Source organism: Salmo salar, chromosome 01 (assembly GCF_965601325.2).
Source record: "Salmo salar chromosome 01, fSalSal1, whole genome shotgun sequence".
In the NCBI taxonomy this organism is placed as follows: Eukaryota; Metazoa; Chordata; class Actinopteri; order Salmoniformes; family Salmonidae; genus Salmo; species Salmo salar.
The window spans coordinates 11,490,611-11,516,767 of NC_138291.1; the positions used below are offsets into that span (position 1 = coordinate 11,490,611).

The 26,157-nt window shown below is 42.1% G+C and overlaps 1 protein-coding gene across 2 annotated transcripts; it reads left to right on the forward strand.

The window, feature by feature from the left end:
- The first annotated feature begins 2,659 nt into the window (after nucleotides 1-2,659).
- On the forward strand, nucleotides 2,660-19,657 carry LOC106613035 (grainyhead-like protein 3 homolog). 2 transcript variants are annotated; one of them, XM_014214940.3, is made up of 15 exons: nucleotides 2,660-2,788; nucleotides 4,990-5,101; nucleotides 5,242-5,303; nucleotides 6,128-6,374; nucleotides 6,524-6,612; nucleotides 6,801-6,942; nucleotides 7,411-7,522; nucleotides 8,076-8,170; nucleotides 9,515-9,673; nucleotides 11,009-11,084; nucleotides 12,733-12,863; nucleotides 14,621-14,747; nucleotides 15,985-16,070; nucleotides 16,200-16,264; nucleotides 18,531-19,657. In XM_014214940.3, the coding sequence occupies exons 1-15, from the start codon at nucleotides 2,772-2,774 to the stop codon at nucleotides 18,646-18,648; spliced, it is 1,638 nt and encodes a 545-aa protein (XP_014070415.1). In that variant the 5' UTR covers nucleotides 2,660-2,771; the 3' UTR covers nucleotides 18,649-19,657. The 2 variants fall into 2 exon arrangements, with proteins under 2 accessions (XP_014070415.1, XP_014070493.1); XM_014215018.3 differs by having other exon boundaries at nucleotides 6,527-6,612.
- The last annotated feature ends 6,500 nt before the right edge of the window (nucleotides 19,658-26,157 follow it).

A 26,157-nucleotide genomic window follows, 5' to 3' on the forward strand; every position in this document is an offset into this window, starting at 1 on the left:
GAACTAGAAGCTCAAGGATTTTGCTACACCCGCAATAACATCTGCTAAACACGTGTATGTGACAAATAAACATTATTTGATTTTGATTTGATTTGAGGTGAATGGATGATCTCCGAATATGTGGTTCCCACCGTGAAGCATGGAGGAGGAGGTGTGATGTTATGGGGGTGCTTTGCCGGTGACACTATTTGTGATTTATTTAGAATTCAAGGCACACTTAACCAGCATGGCTGCCAGAGCATTCTGCAGCGATACGCCATCCCATCTGTTTTGCACTTAGTGGGACTATCATTTGTTTTTCAAAAGGACAATGACCCAACACACCTCCAGGCTATGTAAGGGCTATTTGACCAAGAAGGAGAGTGATTCATCAGATGACCTGGCCTCCACAATCACCTGACCTCAACCCAATTGAGAGGGTTTGGGATGAGTTGGACTGCAAAGTGAAGGAAAATCAGCCAACAAGTGTTCAGCATATGTGGGAACTCCTTCAAGACTGTTGGAAAAGCATTCCAGGTGGAGCTGGTTGAGAGAATGCCAAGAGTGTGCAAAGCTGTCATCAAGGCAAAGGGTGGCTACTTTGAAGAATCTCAAATATAAAATATATTTTGATTTGTTTAACACTTTTTTGGTTAGTACATGATTCCATAATTGTTGTTTCATAGTTTTGATGTCTTCACTATTATTGTACAATGTAGAAAATAGTAAAAATAAAGAAAAATCCTTGAATGTGCAGGTGTGTCCAAACTTTTGACTGGTATATATTAAATATTACAGTACCAGTCAAAAGTTTGGACACACCTGCATATTCAAGGATTTTTCTTTATTTTTACTATTTTCTACATTGTACAATAATAGTGATATAATATATATTATATTATATATAGACGGTATAGATTAAAAAAGGACAGGGAATCCTTCCAACAGGGAAACACATTAGTGCATTCACTGTTGTATACAATAACAAAACATTTTATTGTACAGGATACACCTGGTTAAATAATGTTAAAACATGTAGCACATGCTAGGCAAGCTCAGCGCTGATCTAGGATCAGTTCCTCCCTGTACGTATAATCATATTCACTGTGATCTAAAAGGCAAAACTGATTCTACATCAGCACTCCTACACTAGATACTGGCCAGGGCCCAGGTACATACAACTATATACTTGTGAAGAAAGTTAAACAAAGTTGCTAAAAAGGTTGTTGGAAATGTTATTGCGTTATTTCTTATGTTTCTCCTTAAGCAAAAAAGTGAAGAAGAAATTTGAATTTTGAAAATAAAGTAATTGGATTTGTTCTTAATTCCAAGATAGCTAAACCGTTGTCCTAAACTCTGGGCAGTGAGAAAATAAGCTCTTGAAAGCAATCTAACATGTTTAATTCACACAAACTTCATCTGAAAGATGATTGCCATTGCTAGCTAGATAGCTAGCTAAATTGATTTCCTAGCAACACACATTTTAAGATTAATAAGACAATATTTTAAAAGTTTGTAAGAAAATCATAAAATCTTAAGATATTGTTGAGGAATTGCATTTATGAACTATCCTGTAAACTTCTTTTTTTTTCTTAAAAAGCTTCTTAAGTTTTTGCATAAGAAGTGTTTTGTGAATCTTAGGCTCAGATGGCAATATCCTTCTTCTTGGTTCTGTAAAAGGGAAGGACGGTGGGTGGAAGAAGTTTGCCTGGAAGAGCCTTATCCTTGTAACAATCGGAGAAGATCCTTAAAAGAACATGGCATCCTGTGGGTGACTCAATTCATAACTTATTGTGAAAGGAGGAAATAATGTATGTCTTACCATCTCCATATTTTGGTTTCTGCTATATGGGCTGATCCCATACAGAAATACAATATATAAAATAAACCATGTATGTGATGTTCCATATTGAAATTTGAAATATTTAAAGATGTATTGCACTGTGAGAATTGTGAATTTTCACTTGAATTTCTTTCCAGATTTAAAAGATTACATATTTCAGTTTTATCTATATTGAAATGTAAAATCCAAACCATAAAAACAATCGTACTGTAATTGTTAAAACATTTTAAACAGCAGAAAGAACTCAGGCTCATTAAATAAATGAACATGGATGTATCGGTATATCAATGTGAAATTATGGTATGGTCTTTGTTTCTTTATAGGGACCAGATATTATCATCTTAATTATGTTCCTCTTGTGGATTATTCAATATGCAATGTAACAAATCCTTTCAAATCCTATCCAAATATAGTCCTTATCTACTACTACTCAACTACTTCCAAAATAGTTTAGTCAAAAACAATTGCAAACACTGATCCCAGCAAATAAGTGCACCATGGCACCAGTACATTTTTTCTCAACACTGTATAATGATACTGAATTCTATTACCATTTTAAAGCATAGTTCCTGAAAAAACTCTTTGTTATCTCACTTTCAATAAGAATCATTTGACACCCTGGAGAAACCAATCTCTTTTCTTTAACTCCTAATGAGATGTGTGAAACACTTCCCAGGATTGTCCTGCTAAGTACCCGCCACTCACACCTGTGTTTCATCAGCACTGAAACAGTTAACCCCTCTACACCTGTCCTATCAGGCACCTGTCTCTGGAGCCCTTAGCCAATCAGGCGCGAGTGAGGGAAGCTACCTGTCAGCACGAAATAAATGTGGGGAGCTGGTGAGGACAGGAATCAAAACAGGCTCACTCTCTCTGCTAAGACAGACAACACCCACTAGAGGAGTCTTTACCCAGAGGGACCTAAACTCTGCTGTCTTGGAAAGGAGTCATGACCAAAGAGATTGAGTAAGTTGACAACTTCTTTACATGGTTCTCTGTGACATGCTATGTTTTACAGGGTTAAAAGGGGGTGTTCTGGGGCTAGAATGTGTTCCTTAAGGGAAATGTGTTTGGACTTGTCTTGTGGTGTATACCTGCTAAGGTAAAATGCAACCAATTGTATTAGACAGTCTAATATTTTAATGCCGCATTCACATGCTATTGGAAACTCGGAACCTCCGGGTTAAAATGTAAGTAAGTTATTTGCGTAGAGCTTCCTATTGATTGTTTCCCCTAGTGGGAAACTCTGGATCCCCTTTATTTTATACGACTACTGCATGAACGTGACATAAGTGCATCCGTTGGTTGGATTGATATAAGGCTCTTTTGGCTTTAACTGCTTTTGGTTCTGCAACAGTCTACCTTTTATTTTTTGCTGAGGGCCAGAATAGATTATGATGCAAGTGCTGACTTGTCCATTCATCATCTTCTGTTGAACAGTAAGAGTTACCTACACTTCCTGAGAGAGAGAGAAGGGGAGAAATTCAGGGCACTCATGCCCCCTCTTCTCTACCTCTGTTTCTCTATGTTGTGCAATGAGACCATCATGTGAAAGGTGTGTGTTTTTACTAAAAGTATATTTAGTGGAGAACCTGATACACACACACACACACACACACACGCACTTTTGATGTCCCCCTGCTGTGTTTATAGTGACTGGTGGTTTAAACTGGCCTGTCATAGGTCGTGTTGACACTAACCTAAGGGGTACAACACACAATGGGGGAGAGGGAAGCTGGTACCGGCCTCCTGAATGTCTTGGAGAATGCGTTGAATTACATAATGTAGTGGTGAAACTCGAGACAGGGATTCTCTATTGTAACATTTGTATTGAGCAGTATTTAGAGAAAGGCCTTTACGCAAAAAGATTGCAGTCAGAGTACAGTATAACTGCAGTATGCAGCAAATAATGCGTTTTTTTTTTACTGCAATAATTTTGCAGTATAACTGCAGTACAATGCGGTTATACTGCAATTACTGCGTCCAAAATACCACAGTCGACTGCAGTTACTGCACTTTTACTGCAGTTTGAAAACGGCCCCTTTTTGTAAGGGGAAGAGTAGATAATGGAATGTTGTGGTGTTAATGTACACTGAGGCAGGTGAGTGTCTGTAGAGGGGGAGACAGGTGTACCTTACAACAAGTGTCTGTATCAGTCTTTGCAGTGGTGGGTTGCAGTTTTGAGAGAAGGCATTTTAGTAAACAGTTGTATAGGAATCTTAAGAGGTATGGAAGGACAGTGATAATACAACCTTATTTTCTGCTAATACGCCCTTATTGTGATTTTCTCTCTCCTGGTTAAACACAGTAGGATGTCAATGCCTGAAGTCTTCCTTTTGTTGTCAGCACATTATGTGGTAGCTCATAGGTAAACCTGCTCTGTTTGCACACTGGCCACTCCAGGTCAACCTACAGGAAGTTTACTCCATTGTCAGTAGCCAGGATATTCCCCCAAAACAAATCCCACTTTTCTTTCTGTTTATCCTAAGGAGTTACTGATCCTTCCCCTAAATCCCTTGTTTTGTGTCTGGACTGTTGGCAAACTGTTGGAAACCCAGAGCCTTCCAGGTGACAGCACGGGTCCTGACCTTTGTACTTAAGAAGTCACTACTACCCTATGACCCTATGACCCTAGGAGGGAAAAGGCTTATAACAAAGAAGTTATTTCTTTATTTTCATTTAAAAAAAAGAACATGATACCGAGGTAACTGATAATGTGATTGAGTTCTAGTGAAGGTCATTATTTTGAGGTTATACAAGGCATACCTGGGAAGCTCAGAGGTTACCTGAGGCATACCTGTGTGTGGGTGAGCTCTTGGCCCCTAGTATGTTGAACCTTTCTGGCATCCACTGTACGCAGCGAGTAGCAAATATCTTATTAAGATCTGTGGTTTTGCAATCGAAACCTTCATCCTAGCCCAGGGGCAAGTATGTGCAGAGCTTAAGGTTACATGCAGACACTCACAGCATAAAGTCTAGCATTTCTACTACAAAGGTTAACATACGCATAGACAAAGATGCACTTCCCAAAGCCAAAACATGCCAAAAAATGTCATTTATTTACAAAGTCAAGTGCGACCGCCTTCACTCTAATGCCTTATTCAGAATGTGAAGCCTTTTTTTATAATGTGAGTTTATTAATGTTTCTCCTGGTTTGTGTGCTGCAGGACTCTGGGATTGGTCCTTCAGAACGAGAGTTTCAACTACCAGTGTTACAGTAACCTCATCATGGACTCCTGGGCCTACACAGACAGCCTACTCACCTACGACCAGTGCAAGGTAATGTGTGTGTGCGTGTGTGTGTGTGTGCGTGTGTGTGTGTGTGTGTGTGTGTGTGTTATACCACCCGTTTAAGTTCAACCTGTCTCCTTTGTATGTGTTGTACAGAAACACCTCACTGTTGCCTCTCATGTTCACAGACACCAAAAGAACCGAAAATGGTTACATGCAGCCGAGGCAGCAGTATGTACAAGCCAGAGAGGTAAGATTGATATCTAAGCAATTGTTTACACTACCAGGAGTATGGACTTGATTGAGCGATCAGGCCAAGAAAATTTCACCTGTTAATCGAACTGTAGAGGACGACACTAAAGGGGTATGGGGAAGATCGGATGGTAAAGGGATTTTTAAGTGGAACCTGGGTGGTATTGGGAGTTCCTATGTCATTGAGTCAAGCAGCAGAGAAAGGGCAAGGCTTTGGTGAGGTCAGAGTTGGGTGAGCTTGTGGCTAATCCCCCTGTCAAACAGAACCCCAAGGGATTATGGGTACTCCTCCTCTTCCCACCCCTGAACAACACTGTGTCTGACTCACAAAGGAGGAGAAGCAGCCCCAGCTTTCCCTCTCTCTCACCCTCTCTTTTGTCTGGGTTGAAAAATGGCCGTCGGTGGCCGCGCTGTTGTCCCGTCAAACACGGCAGTCAGTCCCTTTCGACAAAACTCAAATAAAGAAAGAGGGGAAGAAATATTGGGATTAGGCGGTAAACAGTTCCCACCCAGCTTTCTTTAGTTCACGTTCAGTAGCACTGTGTGCTCAGTGGACTCTGAGAACTACACTGGCTTTATTCATTCTTATTGACATTTACACATTTTATGTCGGGAATTGTGTGTATGTGTGCTGCTGTACATGCTACTGTATAAAAGAGCTGGATTTTTGTTGTTGAAGGAAGGGCAGTTCTACTGACAATCAGTGTTTCTCAGAAGAGTTTTGTTTGTCAAACATCTCCATTATGTAATTGAGTGTCAATCAAAGGAGTGGCTTATTGGGTTGGTCTTGTATCTAAACTCCTCTCCCTCCTCCCAACCCAGGACACAGAGTGGCTCCTCCCCCGAGCTGGTCTCCCTGGAGACGCCTACCAACATCATCAACATTTCTTCCAGCCACCCCCAGGAGGCGCTGGACCTCAACAGCAAGCTGTCGTCCCTCTGCCCCCCCTCTGTCCCCCAAAACTCCAGTGCCGACACCTACGACAAGCAGGCCATCAACAACATGTTCGACTCCCTGCTCTCCCAGAAGTGGCCCACAGAGACAGCCTTCCCTGAGGCCACCACTGAAGTAAGCTTACAGCTCTAACCAGAGCAGCCGTCTTGTTTATTTGTAAATTTTCATCTCTGGCAACTTCTCCCCTTCTAGTTTCCCTCTCTCTCTCTCTTTCTTTTTCACATTCCATCTCCTCATTACTTTTTTCTTGTGTTCCTCTGAAGCAGGCTCTACCCTACAGTGATCCCTTTACCAAGCAGCCCAGTCCAGTGTACTCTGACTCCTACACCAACTCCCCTCCAGAGAGATACAGGTAGCTATGTGCCCTGGGAAACAAATCAAATTAGAAGACCTGTGCTGAGCTACACCCAAGTATGGCAAATGCTAATTTAATTATGCTAAAGGTAATGAATTTCATAGAGCTGTGTATAACTCGCAAAGCAATGGCAGTAATATTCAAATGGCATTACATAATGCTGACCGTTAACATTCTGTCTCCAGGAATGATTTCCAGTTCGTTCTGGGAGCCCCTCAAGCCACCCAGCACAAGTCGTCCCAGCTGCCCATGGTTTACCTCAACAAGGGCCAGTTCTACCCTATCTCCCTACAAGGGGTGGACAGCCTGTCCTCCAACAAAGTCAAGGTGAGTCGAGCTTTGATGACATCACCCAAGAGGACAGTTCCTCTTCACCAGAGGATGTTCTATTTGACACAACCCCAGTGAATGTGTGTTCCTTCAAAATCTCCCCCCTCCTCACCATTGTTGACTGTCATGGTAGATGGAGCAGGATGGGAACGTTGTTCTCTCTTCTTGTGATGAGTGATTTTGGTTTTGGAGTTCCGCCAGGCTCAGTGTTCGGGGCCAACACATATTTCATCTGGCGGGGCCAAACCCAATGCGTGTCAGCCAGTTAGACAGGCCGAGAGGGAGAACAGGGGGAGGAGCTAAAGGTCTGCGTGACAGCCCTCTCTTTTCTCTGGTAAAAAGAGAGCACACAAGCCTTAGCGAATGAAACGTGTCCAGTAGTTTGCCTTTCTCGGAGTCGGCGATGTACACAACCTACACAAAATGTACCTTGTCTGATGGCCTCTCTCTGCTCTCTTTCTCCAGACCGTGGTCATGGCGGTGTTTGAGAATGATAAGAGTGCAGAGATCCAACTGAGGTGCTGGAATCACTGGCACGCAAGGCAGCCGACCGTTAAGCAGAGGGTCATTGACATCGGTATACAACCTTTACCATGTACACACAAACACATGCATAGGAACAGCAACAGGAACTGCCTTAGTTCTACATCTAAAACAACACATGTCAACAGGAACTGCCTTAGCTCTACATCTAAAACAACACATGTCAACAGGAACTGCCTTAGCTCTACATCTAAAACAACATTAGTTGTTGTTGCTTCTTTTCATAAGCCTGTATCTACTCAGAACAGAAATACACAATCTGGTTTCTTTTCATAAGCCTGTATCTACTCAGAACAGAAATACACAATCTGGTTTCTTTCATAAGCCTGTATCTACTCAGAACAGAAATACACAATCTGGTTTCTTTCATAAGCCTGTATCTACTCAGAACAGAAATACACAATCTGGTTTCTTTTCATAAGCCTGTATCTACTCAGAACAGAAATACACAATCTGGTTTCTTTCATAAGCCTGTATCTACTCAGAACAGAAATACACAATCTGGTTTCTTTCGTAAGCCTGGATCTTGTCAGAGCAGATAACCATTTTATTTTCCTTAAATCAATATCTTTCTATCTGTCTTCTAGCTGATTACAAAGAGGTGTTCAGTGGCATCAGCCATGTGGAAGAGGTGGCCTTCAATGCTCTGTCTTTCATTTGGAACCCCAACGAGGAAGCGAAGGTAAGCGCAGCCAGGAAACTGGCGCAGCAGTGGAAAAACACACTCTGACACACACACACACACAGACACACACACACTGCCACACGCTGACGCACACACACTGACGCACACACACACACACACACACACACACACACACACACACACACACACACACACACACACACACACACACACACACACACACACACACACACACACACACACACACACACACAGATAAAGTCCAAGCGCTTGGAACAGCCCTATTATTTATCTAGCCACGCTATCCATTGAGCTGAAATGGGGCGATGAGGGAGCGCTGAGGGTTGGGAGGGGAGGAATCCCTGGCATGTGGCCGCCCCGGGGCGCCTGTCACCACAAGGCAAGAGCGACACGTCGAGAGCGCTTACTGCAATCTGCTCACGCCCATAGGGGTGAGGCAGTGAAACTCCCTGCAGGTGGAGAGAGGGAGAGGGAGAACGGAGAGAGGGAGAATGGAGAGAGAGAGGGGGAGAGGGAGAAAGGAAGGACATGTTGGAAGGAATGAGAGAGTAAAGCTCATTTCAAAACTGAAGGCACCTGTTGTCACAACCAGTGATATACTAACTTTGTTTTTTACCCAGAACAAGTCTGTTAAAATCAGGGCCTCTTATATCCTGAAACCTTACCAAGACACAGCCGTTGTGGAAACATTCTAAACTTTTCTGTTACACTGTACGTCTGTATGTTTTTCCACGAGTGGAGGGTTGCCAATCTGAAAAGGTGTCATCACAACACGTGTCCATAGATTCCTAGTTTTTGATATGTTAAGCTTTTTCTGTCTCCACACTTCTTCCTGATCAGAGATGTGTCTATGCTTGTCACACAATCTTTTTATTTTCTCTCAGTCACACCTCATTGGTCAAAGGGCAGCCAGCCGCCCACACACACGCGACATTCTCTCTCTTTGTCACTTTTCATTATATGACATTGAATAGGACATTAGTGAAACAATTGTGTAAATGTTTTAATGATTTTTCAAGGTTCTCAATACCGCTCAAGGACCTTTGTTTTTTAAAGGGCACCGAAACAGTTCTAGAAAGTTCTCACATTTTTTAAATTGATCAAGATCTCCATTAGCAACAGCTGGCCTTACTGGGGTCCGACACATAACGGACAAAATACTTTAACATGTAGTATGCGTGTGTATCTATTGGTTACACATACATGTCAGTACATGCACACAAAAAGTAGGTAACATAGGGGAGAGGTGTTGTGCCCGTAATGTGTTGCTTTATTTGTTTTTTTGAAACCAGTATTAATACTGTACCTTTCCTTGTCTGATATCATGTTTAACCCTATTCTCCTCTCTCCCCTCTCCAGGTGTACATTGGCATTAACTCTCTGAGTACAGACTTCTCCTCTCAGAAGGGGGTGAAGGGGCTTCCTCTCAACCTCCAGATCGACACCTATGATTTCAGCACCGGCACCAACCGCCTCATCCACAGAGCTGCCGTCCAGATCAAAATCTTCTGTGATAAGGTCAGTAAAGATCTCTATCTCAAATGTCTTTTTTTTTAAGGGCTTATAGATGTGTAATGTGCAGTGCATTTGGAAAGTATTCAGACCCCTTACCTTTTTCCACTTTGTTACGTACATAAATTTTTTTCTCAACAATCTACACGCAATACCCCATAATGACAAAGCGAAAACAGGTTTCTAGAAATGTTTGCAAATGTATTAAAAATAAAAAACATACCTTATTTACATAAATATTCAGACCCTTTTTTATGAGACTCGAAATTGAGCTCAGGTGCATCCTGTTTCCATTGATCATCCTTGAGATGTTTCTACAACATCTCTGCAATACTCCACCAATCAGGCCTTTATAGTAGAGTGGCCTGACGGAAGCCACTCCTCAGTAAAAGGCACATGACAGCCTGCTTGGAGTTTGTCAAAAGGCACCGTCTGGCCACTCTCAGACCATGAGAGTCCTTTAGGTGATTCTTTGGTCTGATGAAACCAAGATTGAACTCTTTGGCCTGAATGCCAAGCGTCACATCAAGAGGAAACCTGGCACCATCCCTACGGTGAAGCATAGTGGTGGCAGCATCATGCTGTGGGGATGTTTTTCAGCGGCAGGGACTGGGAGACTTGTCAGGATCAAGGGAAAGATGAATGGAGCAAAGTACAGAGAGATCATTATGGGCATTGTGTGTAGATTGATGAGGAAAACAAACTAAATAATTTTAGAATAAGGTTATTACATAAAGAAATGTGGAAAAAGTCAAGGGGTCTGAATGCTTTCCGAATGCACTGTATGCTTTACAATATATATTTAGTGGTATCCCCCAAGGTTTGGTACTAAGGCCTATACAGTTACTGTATCTCTAGTTGATGACCTAAAGCTGTGCAGGTGACGAAAACAGATGATTTCATCTCAGATGTCTGGTTCATAAGTTGAACCTACGTCTGATGGTTCACAGACCTAGTCATTGATCCCATTGTTGGCTTGAAATCTGATAGTTGTCGTCAAAAGCCCCTATGGCCATGTAATCTTTTCAATCTATCCACCTTTTGGGATGTGTCATCCATTGTCACTAGCTGTTTTGACACAGTGGAGTGATAATGTGTCGGGCCGCTCAATGACACACAAGCCAAACAAACTGGTTTAGCAGCTGGTGAATGAGTGTTCCGTCATCAATGTCGTCCCTGCTAGTCAGGCTAGGTCAATCACGACTTAAAATCGGATGTATTATTTTATTGTTGCTTCTTCTCTAATAAATACATTGTTGTATGGCTGACTGGTTAGTAAAATGAGGAATACAATTGTCAGAGTAGAGTTGTGACCATGTGTGTCTGGGTCTTTCTCCTCAGGGTGCAGAGAGGAAGATGAGGGATGAGGACAGGAAGAGGAGCAAGAGGAGGGGCAAAACTGTCATCGACTCCAAAAGTAAGAGTTCTTCAGGCACTGTCTTATTAGAAAAATTATCACAAGCGACATCCACACACAAACACTAACCCAATGACAGATGTAAACCCCAGGAGACCTCTAACACCATGTAGTGTCTAACATGCTGGCTATGATGGGCACGTGCATGCGCCCACGTGCGCACATGTTGATTTTGTTCATCCACACCAGACGCGATCAGGACAGGCAGGATAAAATATCAAAACGAACTCTGAAGCAACAACATTCATTTGGGGACAGATCGAAACACATGAAACATTCATGGACATTTAGCTAGCTAGCTGTTGCTAACTCATTTGTGCTGGGATATAAACATTGGTGTCACGACTTCTGCCGAAGTCGATGCCCCTCCTTGTTCGGGTGGTACTCGGTGGTCGACGTCACCAGTCTTCTAGCCATCATTGATCCATTTTTTATTTTCCATTGGTTTTGTCTTGTCTTCCTACACACCTGGTTCCAATCCCATTCATTACATGTTGTGTATTTAACCCTCTGTTTCCCCTCATGTCCTTGTCGGAGATTGTTTGTGGTTATGTGTTCGTGATTTTGTATAGGTGTGCGACGGGTATGTTTACCCATGTTTATTTTTATGTACGTTGGTTTTTTGGAGTTTGTTTTATAATAATTAAACTACTCCAGTTCCACCAAGTTGGTTTCTCCTGCGCCTGACTTCCCTGCCACCTACACACACGTCAATGACAATTGGGTTGTTATTTTACCTGAAATGCTCAAAGTCCTTTTGATTCCTGGATCTTTGTAGAATTTTGACCCATTTTGAACCACACAAAATCGTCTGTTCTCTACTCCAACAATTTATCCACAGGTAAAAGGGTAAAGATTTGTTTCTAGTAATCTCTCCTCCTTCCGTCTTCTTCTTCTGTGGACTTTAAATGGCAGTTGGCAACCAACTTTAAGGTGCATTACCACCACCAACTGGACTGGAGTGTGGACCTCAGTTCAGCTTGCTCCTAAAAACCAATGAGGAAATGAGAGAGACGGGACTTGCAGCGCCTCAAGTGGCAAAAATAAAACCAAGTTCTATTTTAGGGCCTGGCTACGTAGAAGTTCGTTGTCGCACGGGCGTGTGTGCAGTTTGGATTCTATTATTGAATAACGTGTACATGTATTTTTGCAACACTCGTGCAAGAAACACAAGCGGTGTGGTCAGCATGCTAGAATATGCAAATAAGTAATTTAATTACAGGTTGTGTATCTGCTTTCATCAGTTAGTTTTTTATCATGAGGCTTGGCCTTCACAAGTCCAACTCCACTCCATTACATGGTTGAAATAGTCTGACTAAATCAACAGTGAAAACAGACAAGCAGGAAATAAATCCTGCATTCTCAGTCTGTGATTGTCATTTAAGACCCCATGCGTTTCTAACGAAATTGGCATTTTTGGATTTATCCCCACTTGTATGAAGTGTTATTATTCAGTACCTATTCTACCTTAAAGAGGATAATTCAGTCTCACAAGCATTACAATGTCATAGAGACAGTTTCCCAGACTCAGATAAACCCTACTCCTAGACTAAAAAGCACCCAGGGAAAACAAGCCCTTTAGGTCTTAAATTTAACAGGCGATTCTATAATGCTCACTCTAACCCAGTGTTCTTCTCTCCCTCCTCAGCCATCAAGTCAGTAGTGTCCAGCTCCATGGGAAGTGACAGCACCTTCTTAAAAACCTTGGAGGACCATGTCACCAACCCCGTCCTCTTTATCCCAGAGATGCACCTCTCCAACATGCAGCGCTGCGGCCTGGTAGGTCTCCCTCCTCCCTCATCTACTCCACCTTTCTTTCTCTTTCTTTGGGATTGAGAGATCTTGGAGTTCACCACCACAACAGTGAGTTGAGTCATGTTCCCTGCTATCCCGGGACTGTAGCTCAGGGCTCTGGCACACATAAGGGGGAGGGATAGTGTGGGAAAATAAGTTTGTGGGAAAAGTGGGTTGGGATAAGGGAGAGTATCAGGGAAAGTGAGGAGAGGCAGACGCCAAGCTCAGACAATCTAATTGGTGGGCTATTCAGATTCCTCGACTCGAAACTCGACTCTAGTGTGACTGACACACGGGATAACCTGCATGAACCTACACAAAGACACACACACACACACACGCACACACTTACCTGGCAGACACACACACATCTGGCAGACACACTCACACACACCTGGCAGACACACTCACACACACCTGGCAGACACACTCACACACACCTGGCAGACACACTCACACACACCTGGCAGACACTCACACACACCTGGCAGACACACACACACACACACACCTGGCAGACACACACACACACACACCTGGCAGACACACACACACACACACCTGGCAGACACACACACACCTGGCAGACACACACACACACACACCTGGCAGACACACACACACACACACACACACCTGGCAGACACACACACACACACACCTGGCAGACAAACACACACACCTGGCAGACACACACACACACACCTGGCAGACACACACACACACCTGGCAGACACACACACACACACCTGGCAGACACACACCGACACACACCTGGCAGAGACACACACACACCTGGCAGAGACACACACACACCTGGCAGAGACACACACACACCTGGCAGAGACACACACACACCTGGCAGAGACACAAACACCTGGCAGACACACTCACACACACCTGGCAGACACACACACACCTGGCAGACACACTCACCGAGCCCCCCACTTTTCAGTGTTGTTGACACAAGCCAGTGGAGGTGGTAGGGCTCCTGTTCTGACAGGCATTTAGTTCCCACAGTCTGGGCTTCTGGGAGTGGGGAGGGGGAGTGTGTGTGTGTGCTCAGTCTTCTACCAAGTGTTAATGCTCCCATTCTTACTTGACAGTACAGACATTTTCACTGCTTTAAGAGAGGAAGCTAGGGAGAGATGTTGCCCTAATTCAGGATAAAGGTGAAGGGGGTCATTTGCTTTTCTGAGCTCTGAGGGTAGGATGATTTACAAGACTTAGTTGAGTCCCATAAATCATTCCATCTGTCCAAAAAAATAAGTCTTAGAAAATCCCAGTTTCTTAAGAGGGGAGAGAACTGAAAAATCCCCAAACAAATGAATGTTATCTTGATAAAAAGAGTCTGAAAATGTTCTGTCTTATATACAATACAAAATGTGACTCGCTGACAGGTTGTGAAACTTTTATTTTATGTCACCTTTATTTAATTAACCAGGTAGGCCAGTTGAGAACAAGTTCTCATTTACAACTGCGACCTGGCCAAGATAAAGCAAAGCAGTGCGACAAAAAACAACAAAGAGTTACGTCTCTGATTGTCTCTGATAGTTTAGATAGACAGACTTCTGGTCTGGAACCTTTTATCTCTCTGCATCTCTACAGGGTCATGGGAGACGTCTTTAGCAGTGATAATAACATTCTTATTTATGACTGTTCCAGCATAAAATGGCTGGGATGGGAAATTAAGCAATCATATTCTATAGAGGAACTGTACCTAATGATTGTTCTCTGTGTAGGCACCTCCCACAACACTGGAAGAAGTTGAAAGGACATCCCTGAAGAGACTTTACCCTGATAGAGTGGACCAGAGCAGTGGTAGCCCACCACCAAGCAAGCAGGCCAGATTGGAGGAGCAACAGAAAGGTAAATAGAAAAATACAATTATTGAATTGAAAATACAGCGCACTTCCTGAATTGAAATGAAATTGTCCAAACCCAAAGCAAATATACAGAGAGCACTACTGTGTTTCTGGTCTGGTAAACGGCCTGACGTATTCTGTTGTCCTATGGATGGATTATTTTACCAAAGGAGAAATGCTCATTAATAGGGATGTAAACAAATCTGTGCACAAAATTTGAGAGAAGCTTTTTGTGCAAATTGAACATTTCTGGGATATTTTATTTCAGCTCATGAAACATGAGACCAACACTTTACATGTTGCGTTTCTATTTTTGTTCAGTATAAATATGTGGCTGTCCATGGTTCTGATTTGTGTGTGTGTGTATGCCATCCTCCTCCCTTTCATGTTGATGAAATGGACTAGGACTGTCATACAGTACACGTTTTTTTATTTTTGTTGTCCTGGGCTAACTGCTCGCTAGCCTAACTTCCTTTCATGGGCAACGATGAGCCAGCTAGTTAACATTAGCCTACTACATCTAGCTACATATTGAACTTCCATCCTCTCAGGCCAGGGGCAAAATGTATGAATTAATGGTTGAATCAGCATCGCCATTATAATCATTGGCCAGTACAGACAATTAAGTAAAATCACAAGTCCAAATCCCTATCTCCATCTGTGTCTCTTTTAGAAAAGGGCCAATTTTAACTAGCTAGCTAGCTACCGGATGACAACAACACAATGAGATGCAACAATTCAAGTTCTCAGTCAGTGACATTTGGTATTTTGATGTGATGGACTGGCGTGAAGCCAAATCCAAAATGGGCTCCACTTGAAAAACATTTTTGGTGTGCCAGGACCATTCACAGTTGAGCTCACTCAGTTTAGCTCAACGCTGATTAGCTATTATTTCATAGGGAGGTCAAATGCTCACTGGGTTCCTTGCATTCAATGCTACGGGTGGGAAGAATATCATGCTCTTTTTGACCAGAATGCATCAGATAGATGGGCTATACATACAGAGACAGAGGGGCGCTGTTTCGCTCACTTGGATGCTTTCTCCGGTGAGATACATTAAGCCTCTTGCAAATTGAAGGAAAATTATGAAACACAGAGAGAGACTAAAGATATTTTTTTTACAATTTTTTGGGGGAATCCTGGCTTCCCTTGGCTTCAATGAATACACGGCACTGTTCTGTTGTCCTGTTTTCTCCTGGTCTGGTAAACAACCTGACGTATTCTGTTGTCCTGTTTTGCAGTACTCTTGTACGTGAGAACAGAGTCCGAGGAGGTGTTCGATGCTCTCATGCTCAACACCCCAACTCTGAAAGGCCTGAGACAAGCGGTAAGTAGTACACTCTTAATACTTATTCCTTACCCAACTTTGTCATTGTCCAAGCATCTCATCATTTAAGCATGAGAGAATACTGTAGAGTTGACAGTGATACAAATCTTTCCTTTGTTCCTTTCTCAGATTTCTGAAAAGTATGGCATGCAAGAGGACTCCATTGGGAAAATATACAAGAAATGCAAAAGAGGGTAAATTACTTTGAGGCCTTTCAGTGATCAGTTTTTTTTTACATCAAGGAGGAACAAGTGTTAGCATTAGCTATGCTACATAATTAGCAATGGTATTCCCAAGTAGCATTAGCAAGTTACAGTAAATTGAAGGGAAATGTATTGGATTTGATTAAGTAGGTGCGCAGCAGGATATACTACTTAACGTAAAACATAAATGAATAGCCCAAGTTTTTATTTGCTTAAGTCACTGAACCCAACAGGCGCTTGCTAGACAGGCTTTTATTTGAACCAGGTGTCTATTTCCTTAGTACACAGAGCTTTCGCTCATTTCATAGTTCATTGTTTAATTCCAGCATTTTAATACATTTCTTAATTTACTGCACAAATGTGTTATCATTTACACATTGCGTCACATTTCTATTGTCTTAGTAAGTCTCTATTTAAAAATATATATATATATAATAGAATAATAATTATCCTATTTGACTGTGAATTGTCAGCAGTTCTTACTTTAGCCACCAGATGGGCAATTGGACGATTTCTGAGGGTCTGTACTCCCGAAGTTGTTGACTGTTTTATTGCTTGCCAGTTAGCTAACCGTTCTCAGCTGTTAGCAGCCAATGGCTAGCAGTTTCTTACTGCCGATAAAAATGGATGAGACTTTTTTGTGAGTCATTACTGATTTATCTAATGTAACATATCAAACATTAAACCTCATACACAATTCACGGTAATTCATAGTATCCTAATAAACAATTACATTTATAACCAGCGTTTATCTGAAGCACACGTTTATTTGCTGAAATGTGGGCCGTTGCCCGACTATTAAAAGGGACAGGCGGCTAGTTGAGACTCAGCGTTTAATGAATGTTTTACGGTACCTCATTTTGAATCTTGGTTGAAGTCTTTTTAAAAAACTTTTTTTATTTTTATTTTTACAACTTTTTAATTTAGTGGATGAGCTTCAATATTGCAGATATATTCTAGGTTCTATCAAAGTAATTGTTAGCATAGTTTCTAATCCCCCTATTTAAAAATGTTCACCCAACCCTACCACCCCTCCCCTGAATGGAGTAAACTAACGGACAACAACACATCTTCTGCTACTTACAGCTATTTTCACTTTCATATACACAACAATCTAGTCTTAATTGAAACCCTCAGGATGTCCACAGACTAACCTATCTTTCCCATTACACTACCATTTTACTATTTCCTTTCGCAATACATCCTTCTATTTTACTGTAATGTCCTCAGTAAGGAAACCAACCAAAGTTGACAGACTGGCTAGGTGAGCTAGCTAGCTCTATGTCTGCTGTAATGTGATAATCTAGCTCTTCCAAAAGAGAAAAAGAAACAGGACGGAAAGGTGGATGAGTCAGGCGATTGTTTTACTTTACGATATTTATGTTTCTCTAATCTGATCTACCGATCCCCGTAGCTACACCAGGAAGTGTTTTGGTCTATTTCGTTGAGTGAAAAGAGGTAGCTACTCTGATAGACAAGGGTTTTGATTAAGGCGGAGGGAGCCACCTTATTGTGCAAACATGTGGTTGCGAGGTGGATGCCATTGAATGGGACTAACCTTTGAGGAAGAGCTGGTATCCCAATTGTCAACATGTGAACCATGAAATGAAATAACAGCATCCATTATGTGTTCAATGCTTGAGCCATAGTCTTTCAAAAGGATTTATATACTATTCTGATTTTACAGTAAACGTAAAGTCCTTCGATGTATAGTTGACAACATTTCCCTCAGCTTGAGACCTACCCCTAGTAGTAAAGTAGGCCTGTAGTCTTCACACAAGAATCCATGTCAATGAACGGGTGTAACGCTAACATGCTGCGAGGCAGTCATTTGTTGAAGCTGACTTGATGGAGAAGATTAGAGGGGGTCTGTCACTCTGAATGCCACGTGGTTCTTCTGTCACACCGCCCTGCTGTGTGCTGACATTACATGGAGAACCCAACAGGTTCTGTAACATTCTCGTTCTGCTAATAGTCTTCAATCAGTCCCTTCCCTCCGGGTAGCGTGAACAGGCAGATCGCTTGATTAGCAACAAAGCTTTACTTACCGTAAAGCCAGGTTGTCATCTGGGAGAAGGAGTCTGGCCTGATTAATTGTTTGCAGTGTTGATGGAATTGGAGGCCTCTCACTCTTTTGTTTCATGACTACAAAATGTCTCAGCCAGACAGCAGCAAAGAGGTAATTTACGTAACATGTAGCCTGTTATATAAAGTGTGGTACAAGACATTCATCTTTTCTTTGTCTGTTGTGTTTCAGGATTTTCGTCAACATGGATGACAACATCATTGAACACTACAGCAACCACTCAGCGTTCCTCATAGAGATCTCTGAAGTCATGAGCGGTCAGTTCCAGGTCACTCTCATGGAGTTATGAAGAGAGGGCAGACATTTTTTGTGTTCGGACCACCAAATGGCAAGGTCTGCCCAATCAAACTGCCTGCCGATTTCAACCCTTTAAGCACTGCCCTGTGAGAGACTCTATTGGCCGGGCCAACAGAACAAAGACACACCATCCTTTCTACCATTGAACCGACTTCAGACCGAACGCTTTATAGTGATGCCAGTCACCGACTTTGTAAATACCATTTAACCCCCTTCTGACTTTTTTTTACTGTGGTATATATTTTATAACAGAGCGATTATGATTAATTATGACGATGCTGTAAATATTTTATGTAAATAGAAATTAATGACATATGAGTTGTCTCTTTTGAGGAGACATACAGCGATACCATGACCCCCTTTTCAGAAATTTCCACGAGCTACTTATTTCAATTTCAGTAGACATATCGTGAATGTTGTCAACTTTTTCAGACTGCCATTCTTGCTGCTTGTCATGTACTTATCATTTCTTCCAAGAGATCAAGTAATGGGAATGCTGCCATTGTTTAATTGCTTTAATTTGTAATTTTTTTTTTTACCGTATTACTTCTCAGACCATTATGTTTGCTATATAATGGTACTACCAATAGGATAATGCTTTAGGCTGAATTGTCCAACAAACACCCTAGAATTGTCCAACAAAGTACTTTTTTAGAACCAAAGTCACACATTTCCCACTTCACGGGTATTGCCTTCACAAAAACCTCAGCGGCCTTCTTTAGTAGAAGACTGTACACATTTCTAGGTTGTATTGTGTCACCACATAATTCTTCCCCCAAGCCACTGTGCTAGAACCACTATGTTCCAGATCAACCCCTTTCAAAATCTTTCAGTTGAGTTTTTTGTGAAGGCTTTAAGATTTCTCTTTGTACGTTTTTTGCAACATTTCAATGCTATAGCTATATCCCTGTCATATATCTTATGATTTTACCATAGCGATTCTTTTTGTATTGATTCTCGTTTCCAAGAAAATTAAACATACACAAAAAAAATTTGTACGTGTTTCTTTCAATGGTTTTAGTATGATATAGTTTAAAGTTGACCTATGGTTCATCCACTTCAACTGAAATCTTACAGAATTACCCTGGACGCAGGCCTCTTACCAAGAAAATGTATGTAAATAGTTCAATTTATACTCCTTGTTTACACCATTGAGTATATTAGAACACCGCCCAGGGAATTTAAACAGGCCTTTAGCACAGACACTGAATACATGTTACCGTGTGTCTCGTCATGTCTGCTGGTCTCACGACAGACATAACAAACCTCATTTTTATTATTTTAACAATAAGGTCATGTATCTCTATCATCTTGAGCGTGTGTGTGTATGCATGAGGGGGTGTGTTTCAGTGTGTGGGTGTGTGTGTCAGTGCGTGTGTGTCATATAAAACCAGGCCAGCATCCCGGAGTCGCCTCTTCACTGTTGACGTTGAGACTGGTGTTTTGCGGGTACTATTTAATGAAGCTGCCAGTTGAGGACTTGTGATGCGTCTGTTTCTCAAACTAGACATTCTAAGGTACTTGTCCTCTTGCTCAGTTGTGCACCGGGGCCTCCCACTCCTTTTTCTATTCTGGTTAGAGCCAGTTTGCGCTGTTCTGTGAAGGGAGTAGTACACAGCGTTGTACAAGGTCTTCATTTTCTTGGCAATTTCTCGCATGGAATAGCCTTCATTTCTCAGAACAAGAATAGACTGACGAGTTTCAGAAGAAAGTTCTTTATTTCTAGCCATTTTGAGCCTGTAATCGAACCCACAAATGCTGATGTTCCAGCAGTTTTCTGCTGTGATAACATAATTGCAAAGGGTTTTCTAATGATCAATTAGCCTTTCAAAGTGATCAACTTGGATTAGGTAACACAACGTGCCATTGGAACACGGGAGTGATGGTTGCTGATAATGGGCCTCTGTACATATTCCATTAAAAAAAAGAAATCTGCCGTTTACAGCTACAATGATCATTTACAACTTTAACAATGTCTACAATGTATTTCTGATCAATTTGATGTTATTTTAATGGACAAAAAAAAAGTTTTTCTTTCAAAAACAAGGACATTTTTAAGTGACCCCAAACTTTTGAATGGTAGTATATATCTAATCTGTTGAATACATAGGCTTGAATACTATATGTACAACAATAATTAAATAGGATGGCCTTGACTAGAATACAGTATATACATATGAAATGTGTAAAACAGTATGTAACCATTATTAAAGTGTTCCATTATTAAAGTGACCAGTGTTCCATGAAAGTACATAGGACAGCAGCCTTTAAGGTGCAGGGTTGAGTAACCTGCTGGTAGCCGGCTAGTGACAGTAACTAAAGTTACTGGGCAGAGGCCGGCTAGAGGAGAGAGCGAGAGAGAGAATTTACAGTTAACTATAGTATACAAACTGTAGTAAAAGAAAACTGTAGTATATACAGTACTATAATAATTCATGTGGTGTTTTTGTGGATTGCAGTATACAGTAATATTTAGTTTAGTATTAAATATAGTGTTTTTGTTTAATATTCTTTGACATAGAAGTGTAGGCTTTCTCCTTCAGGAAACCTACAGGAGAAATGCCCATACGAGTGCATTTTCCATAACCTGTAGGTAGGTAGGACTGGGGTCTGAACAGATACATAGTTCAGAGCTTCTGCTCGTTTCTACAGTATAACCTGTAGGGAACACAATATGGTCTATACTTGGCATGTACAGTAGGTTTCTCACTTATGGGTGGCACAAATTTAGATATGGGGAGGGGAATGGGTATATGCAAATTCAATTCTGTAGTATTTACTAAAGAAAAAAAAAAGCTGTTTTTGCAGACATTTCTGTAGTATTTACTACAGTGTTTGTGGATAGTACTGCAGTATTTACTGTAGTATTCTACAGTATTCTACAGTATACTATAGTAAGTACTACACATGGAGGGATACTACAGTATGTAGTAAAGTATTCTACAGTATACTACAGTTTACTATAGTATTTTTTCATGTGGGTGCTTCCAGAGTGGACACATCTGATATGGCAAGCAGCACACTTATGTATGTGTAGTGTTTGTCCATCCAGTCTTCCACTGGATACCAAAGAGGAGAGAGAGAAAGAGGAAGAGAGAGTGAGGGAGAGAGAAGAGAGAGGGATAAGGGAACAGAGAAAGAGAGCAATAGAGGGTTTGTGCATCTAGTGGGTACTAGAAAGGATAGAGAGGGAGGGAGTTGGAGAGAGAGAGAGACACACTAAGCTGCATCTGAGATCTAACGCACAGCCATCTTCCTGTGAGTTGAAACCGAGTGCAGAGAAAGAGCAGAAAGAGGGGAGAAGAGAGAGAGAGAGAGAGAGAGGGGAGGGAAATAGGGGAGGAGAGCGAAAGAGGAGAGAAAGATGGGCGCAGAGAGAGTGGAGAGAAAAAGGGAACTAGAGAGATGAGAGAAAGAGGGGAGTAAAGAGAGGAAGAGGGGAGTAGAGAGAGAGGATATAAAGAGGGGAGTAGAGAGGAGAGGAAGAGGGGAGGAGAGAGGAGAGGAAGAAGGAGAGGAGAGAGAGAGGAGATAAAGAGGGGAGTAGAGAGGAGAGGAAGAGGGGAGTAGAGAGGAGATAAAGAGGGGAGTAGAGAGGAGAGGAGGAGGGGAGGAGAGAGAGAGGAGATAAAGAGGGGAGTAGAGAGGAGACGAAGAGGGGAGTAGAGAGGAGAGAAAGAGGGGAGTAGAGAGAGAGGAGATAAAGAGGGGAGTAGAGAGGAGAGGAGGAGGGGAGGAGAGAGAGAGGAGAGAAAGAGGGGAGTAGAGAGAGGAGAGGAAGAGGGGAGGAGAGAAAGGGAGATGGTAAGAGATGATTAGACAAGCATCTGATTCTACTTTAGATGGAATAATGTAAAGCGTACAGACGGTCAGAGGAGGAGCAGATGCTTTTACCTCATCTGGATGGTACTGTAAGTGTGTCCTTCTAATTAGATGAAGCTTACTGTGCAATCAATACGACAGCTAATGAGGGAAAGACTGTGAATGTAGGGGGATGTTTGTGAATCATATCATAGGAGACTTAATAAGAAACAAAACACAATTAGAGTATTGATTCCTCATCTTTCAATACAGTCCCTTATCGCATTTCTAATAGTTTCTCCTGATTGTTATTCTGATAGTTGCTATGACAACTCCTGTATCTTATGTAGAATTTGTCCTGCAGCTTAGTGTCTTCATTTACACAGGCAACCCAACTCTGATCTGATTGGACGAAAGACCAATTAATGGCAAAAGATCAGAATTGGGCTGCCTGTGTAAATACAGCCTTAGAGACAGCGGTGTCATAAGGGGCTGTATCTGCTCCTTTGAACTTGATCATCTTTGGGGATCCATGAAGATGAGCATGCCAAAAGAATGAGGAAAAATGTATAGAAATTACTTGATTCAAAATGAGTAATTAATACAATTTCAGGTGAAAATGTCACAGTTTCCAATCCAATCCTTACAGGGTGAAAGTGTAAAGTAGGTAAATCGTTCAACAGCGGCCATACTGTATGTGGTCATATGTGGTATATCATCCATAGAGTTGCAAAATTCCTATAATTTGACCAAAATGTCCAGGTATTCTGGAAATCTTGTCTTAAAGGCTCCAGAAATCAGAAGGGAGTAAGCAGGAAATCCGGGATCCTCCAACCAAGATTTCTGGTAAACCTGGCAACTGTGGGAAAGTTACTGGAATTTTGCAACCTTAAATCATCCATCATTCAGTGCCAGGAACAGAGATAAATAACAACGACAAAGCCAGAGGCTGTTAGTGAAAATGTAACTGTGTAACGGGCATTCACCTCACCTTCCCAAAGCCTGTGCTAATGTTTACTATTGTCTATCAATGAAAACATCTAAATATCAGGAAACCTTCTAAAGCTAAATATGAGGAAGTCATGTAAGTATCAGGATATCTTCGAAATATTAGGGAAAAGCGAGTGGCCCTGGGATGTATAGCGGCCATTTTATGGGCTCCTGACCACTTATGCTATTTAGAGTGTAGAGCTGTACTTTCACATTTTTTGTCCCCAGGACAGTTCAACCAATTACGTCAATGGTTGATTGAGCCTGCTGTCTGATCAAAAAAATTCATTGAGTCATGGTTTGTAGCAATTATTGCCGCCTTTGTGTTTCGCCAACTGCACGATCACGCTAGCTGTGAGTAGATATGGTTGTCCTTGTTCAATAGAGCCATTGGACTTGTCTCAACAATGTTCCTATCTGCCAGGACAATGCAGGATATATCTAGGTTGACTCATTTCCCCTGTCTTTGTAAAGACTACAGCCTGACGGGAGCCATACTTCCTTGTTCCCACCTCGAAGGCAGGCTTTTCAAAACGGGGCTGTACTACACTACATGATCAAAAGTATGTGGACACATGCTTGTCGAACATCTCATTCCAAAATCATTGGCATTAATATGGAGTTGGTCCCCCCTTTACTGCTATAACAGCCTTCACTCTTCTAGGAAGACTTTCCACTAGATGTTGGAACATTGCTGAGGGACTTGCTTCCATTCAGCCAAAAGAGCCAGTCAAGTTCTTCCACACCGATCTCGACAAACCTTTTCTGGAAAGCACCGAATCATCTAGAATGTCATTGTATGCTGTAGCATTAAGACATCCCTCCACTGGAACTAAGGGCCCTAGCCCAAACAATGAAAAACAGCCCCTTGACCATTATTGCTCCTCCACCAAACTTTACAGTTGGCACTATGCATTGGGGCAGGTAGCGTTTCCCTGGCATCCGTCAAACCCAGATTTGTCCATCAGACTGCGAGATGGTAAAGCGTGATTCATCACTCCAGAGAACGCATTTCCACTGCTCCAGAGTCCAATTACAGCGAGCGTTACACCACTCCAGCAGACGCTTGGCATTGCTCAAGGTGATCTTAGGCTTGTGTGCGGCTGCTCGGCCATGGAAACCCATTTCATGAAGCTTCCGACGAACAGTTCTTGTGCTGACGTTGCTTCCAGGGGCAATTTGGAACTCGGTATTGAGTGTTGCAACCGAGGACAGACGATTTTTACATGCCATGCCCTTCAGCACCCTGCGGTCCCGTTCTGTGAGCTTGTGTGGCCTACCACTTCACGGTTGAGCCGTTGTTGCTCCTAGACGTTTCCACCTCACAATAACAGAACTTACAGTTGAGCAGCGAAGCTCTAGCAGGGCAGAAATTTGACAAACTGACTTGTTGGAAAGCTGGCATCCTATGACAATGCCACATTGAAAGTCACTGAGCCCTTCAGTAAGGCCATTCTACTGCCAATGTTGTCTATGGAGATTGCATGGCTGTGTGCTCGATTTTATACACCTGTCAGCAACGAGAGTGGCTGAAATAGCCGTATCCACTCATTTGAAAGGGTGTCGACATACTTTTGTATATATAGTGTATGTACAGTGCAAAAGTATTCACCCCACTTTTGCATTTTTTCCTATTTTGATGCATTACAACCTGTAATTTAAATTGATATTTATTTGGATTTCATGTAATGGACATACACAAAAGAATCCAAATTGGTGAAGTGAAATGAAAAAAATTACTTGTTTCAAAAAATTCTAAACATTTTAAAACGGAAAAGGGATGCGTGCAAATGTATTCACCCCCTTTGCTATGAAGCCCCTAAATAAGATCTGGTGCAACCAATTACCTTCAGAAGTCACATAATTAGTTCAATAAAGTTCACCTGTGTGCAATCTAAGTGTCACATGATCTGTCACATGATCTCAGTATCTATACACCTGTTCTGAAAGGCCCCAGAGTCTGCAACACCACTAAGCAAGCGACACCATGAAGACCAAGGAGCTCGCCAAACAGGTCAGGGACAAAGTTGTGGAGAAGTACAGATAAGTGGTTGGGTTATAAAAAAATATCAGAAACTTTGAACATCCGACGGAGCACCATTAAATCCATTAGTTAAAAAAATGGAAAGAATATGGCACCACAACAAACCTGCCAAGAGAGGGTCGCCCACCAAAACTCACAGCCCAGACAAGGAGGGCATAATCAGAGAGGCAACAAAGAGACCAAAGATAACCCTGAAGGAGCTGCAAAGCGCCACAGCGGAGATTGGAGTATCTATCCATAGGACCACTTTAAGCCGTACACTCCACAGAGCTGGACTTTACAGAAGAGTGACCAGAAAAAAGCCATTGCTTGAAGAAAACAATAAGCAAACATGTTTGGTGTTCTCCAAAAGGCATGTGGGAGACTCCCCAAAAATATGAAAGAAGGTACTCTGGTCAGATGAGACTAAAATGTAGCTTTTTGGCTATCAAGGAAAATGCTGTCTGGCGCAAACCCAACACCTCACATCACCCGAGAACACCTTCCCCACAGTGAAGCATGGTGGTGGCATCATGCTGTGGGGAGGTTTTTCATCGGCAGGGACTGGGAAACTGGTCAGAGTTGAAGGAATGATGGATGGAGCTAAATACAGGGATATTCTTGAGGGAAACCTGTTTCAGTCTTCCAGAGATTTGAGACTGGGACGGAGGTTCACCTTCCAGCAGG

Bases quoted from the DNA above. Each gene is read 5' to 3' on its own strand.
- LOC106613035 (XM_014214940.3), top strand. The intron at 6,943-7,410 runs GTGAGTCGAGCT...CTCTTTCTCCAG, and splicing joins TGTCCTCCAACAAAGTCAAG to ACCGTGGTCATGGCGGTGTT. The intron at 14,748-15,984 runs GTAAATAGAAAA...CCTGTTTTGCAG, and splicing joins ATTGGAGGAGCAACAGAAAG to TACTCTTGTACGTGAGAACA.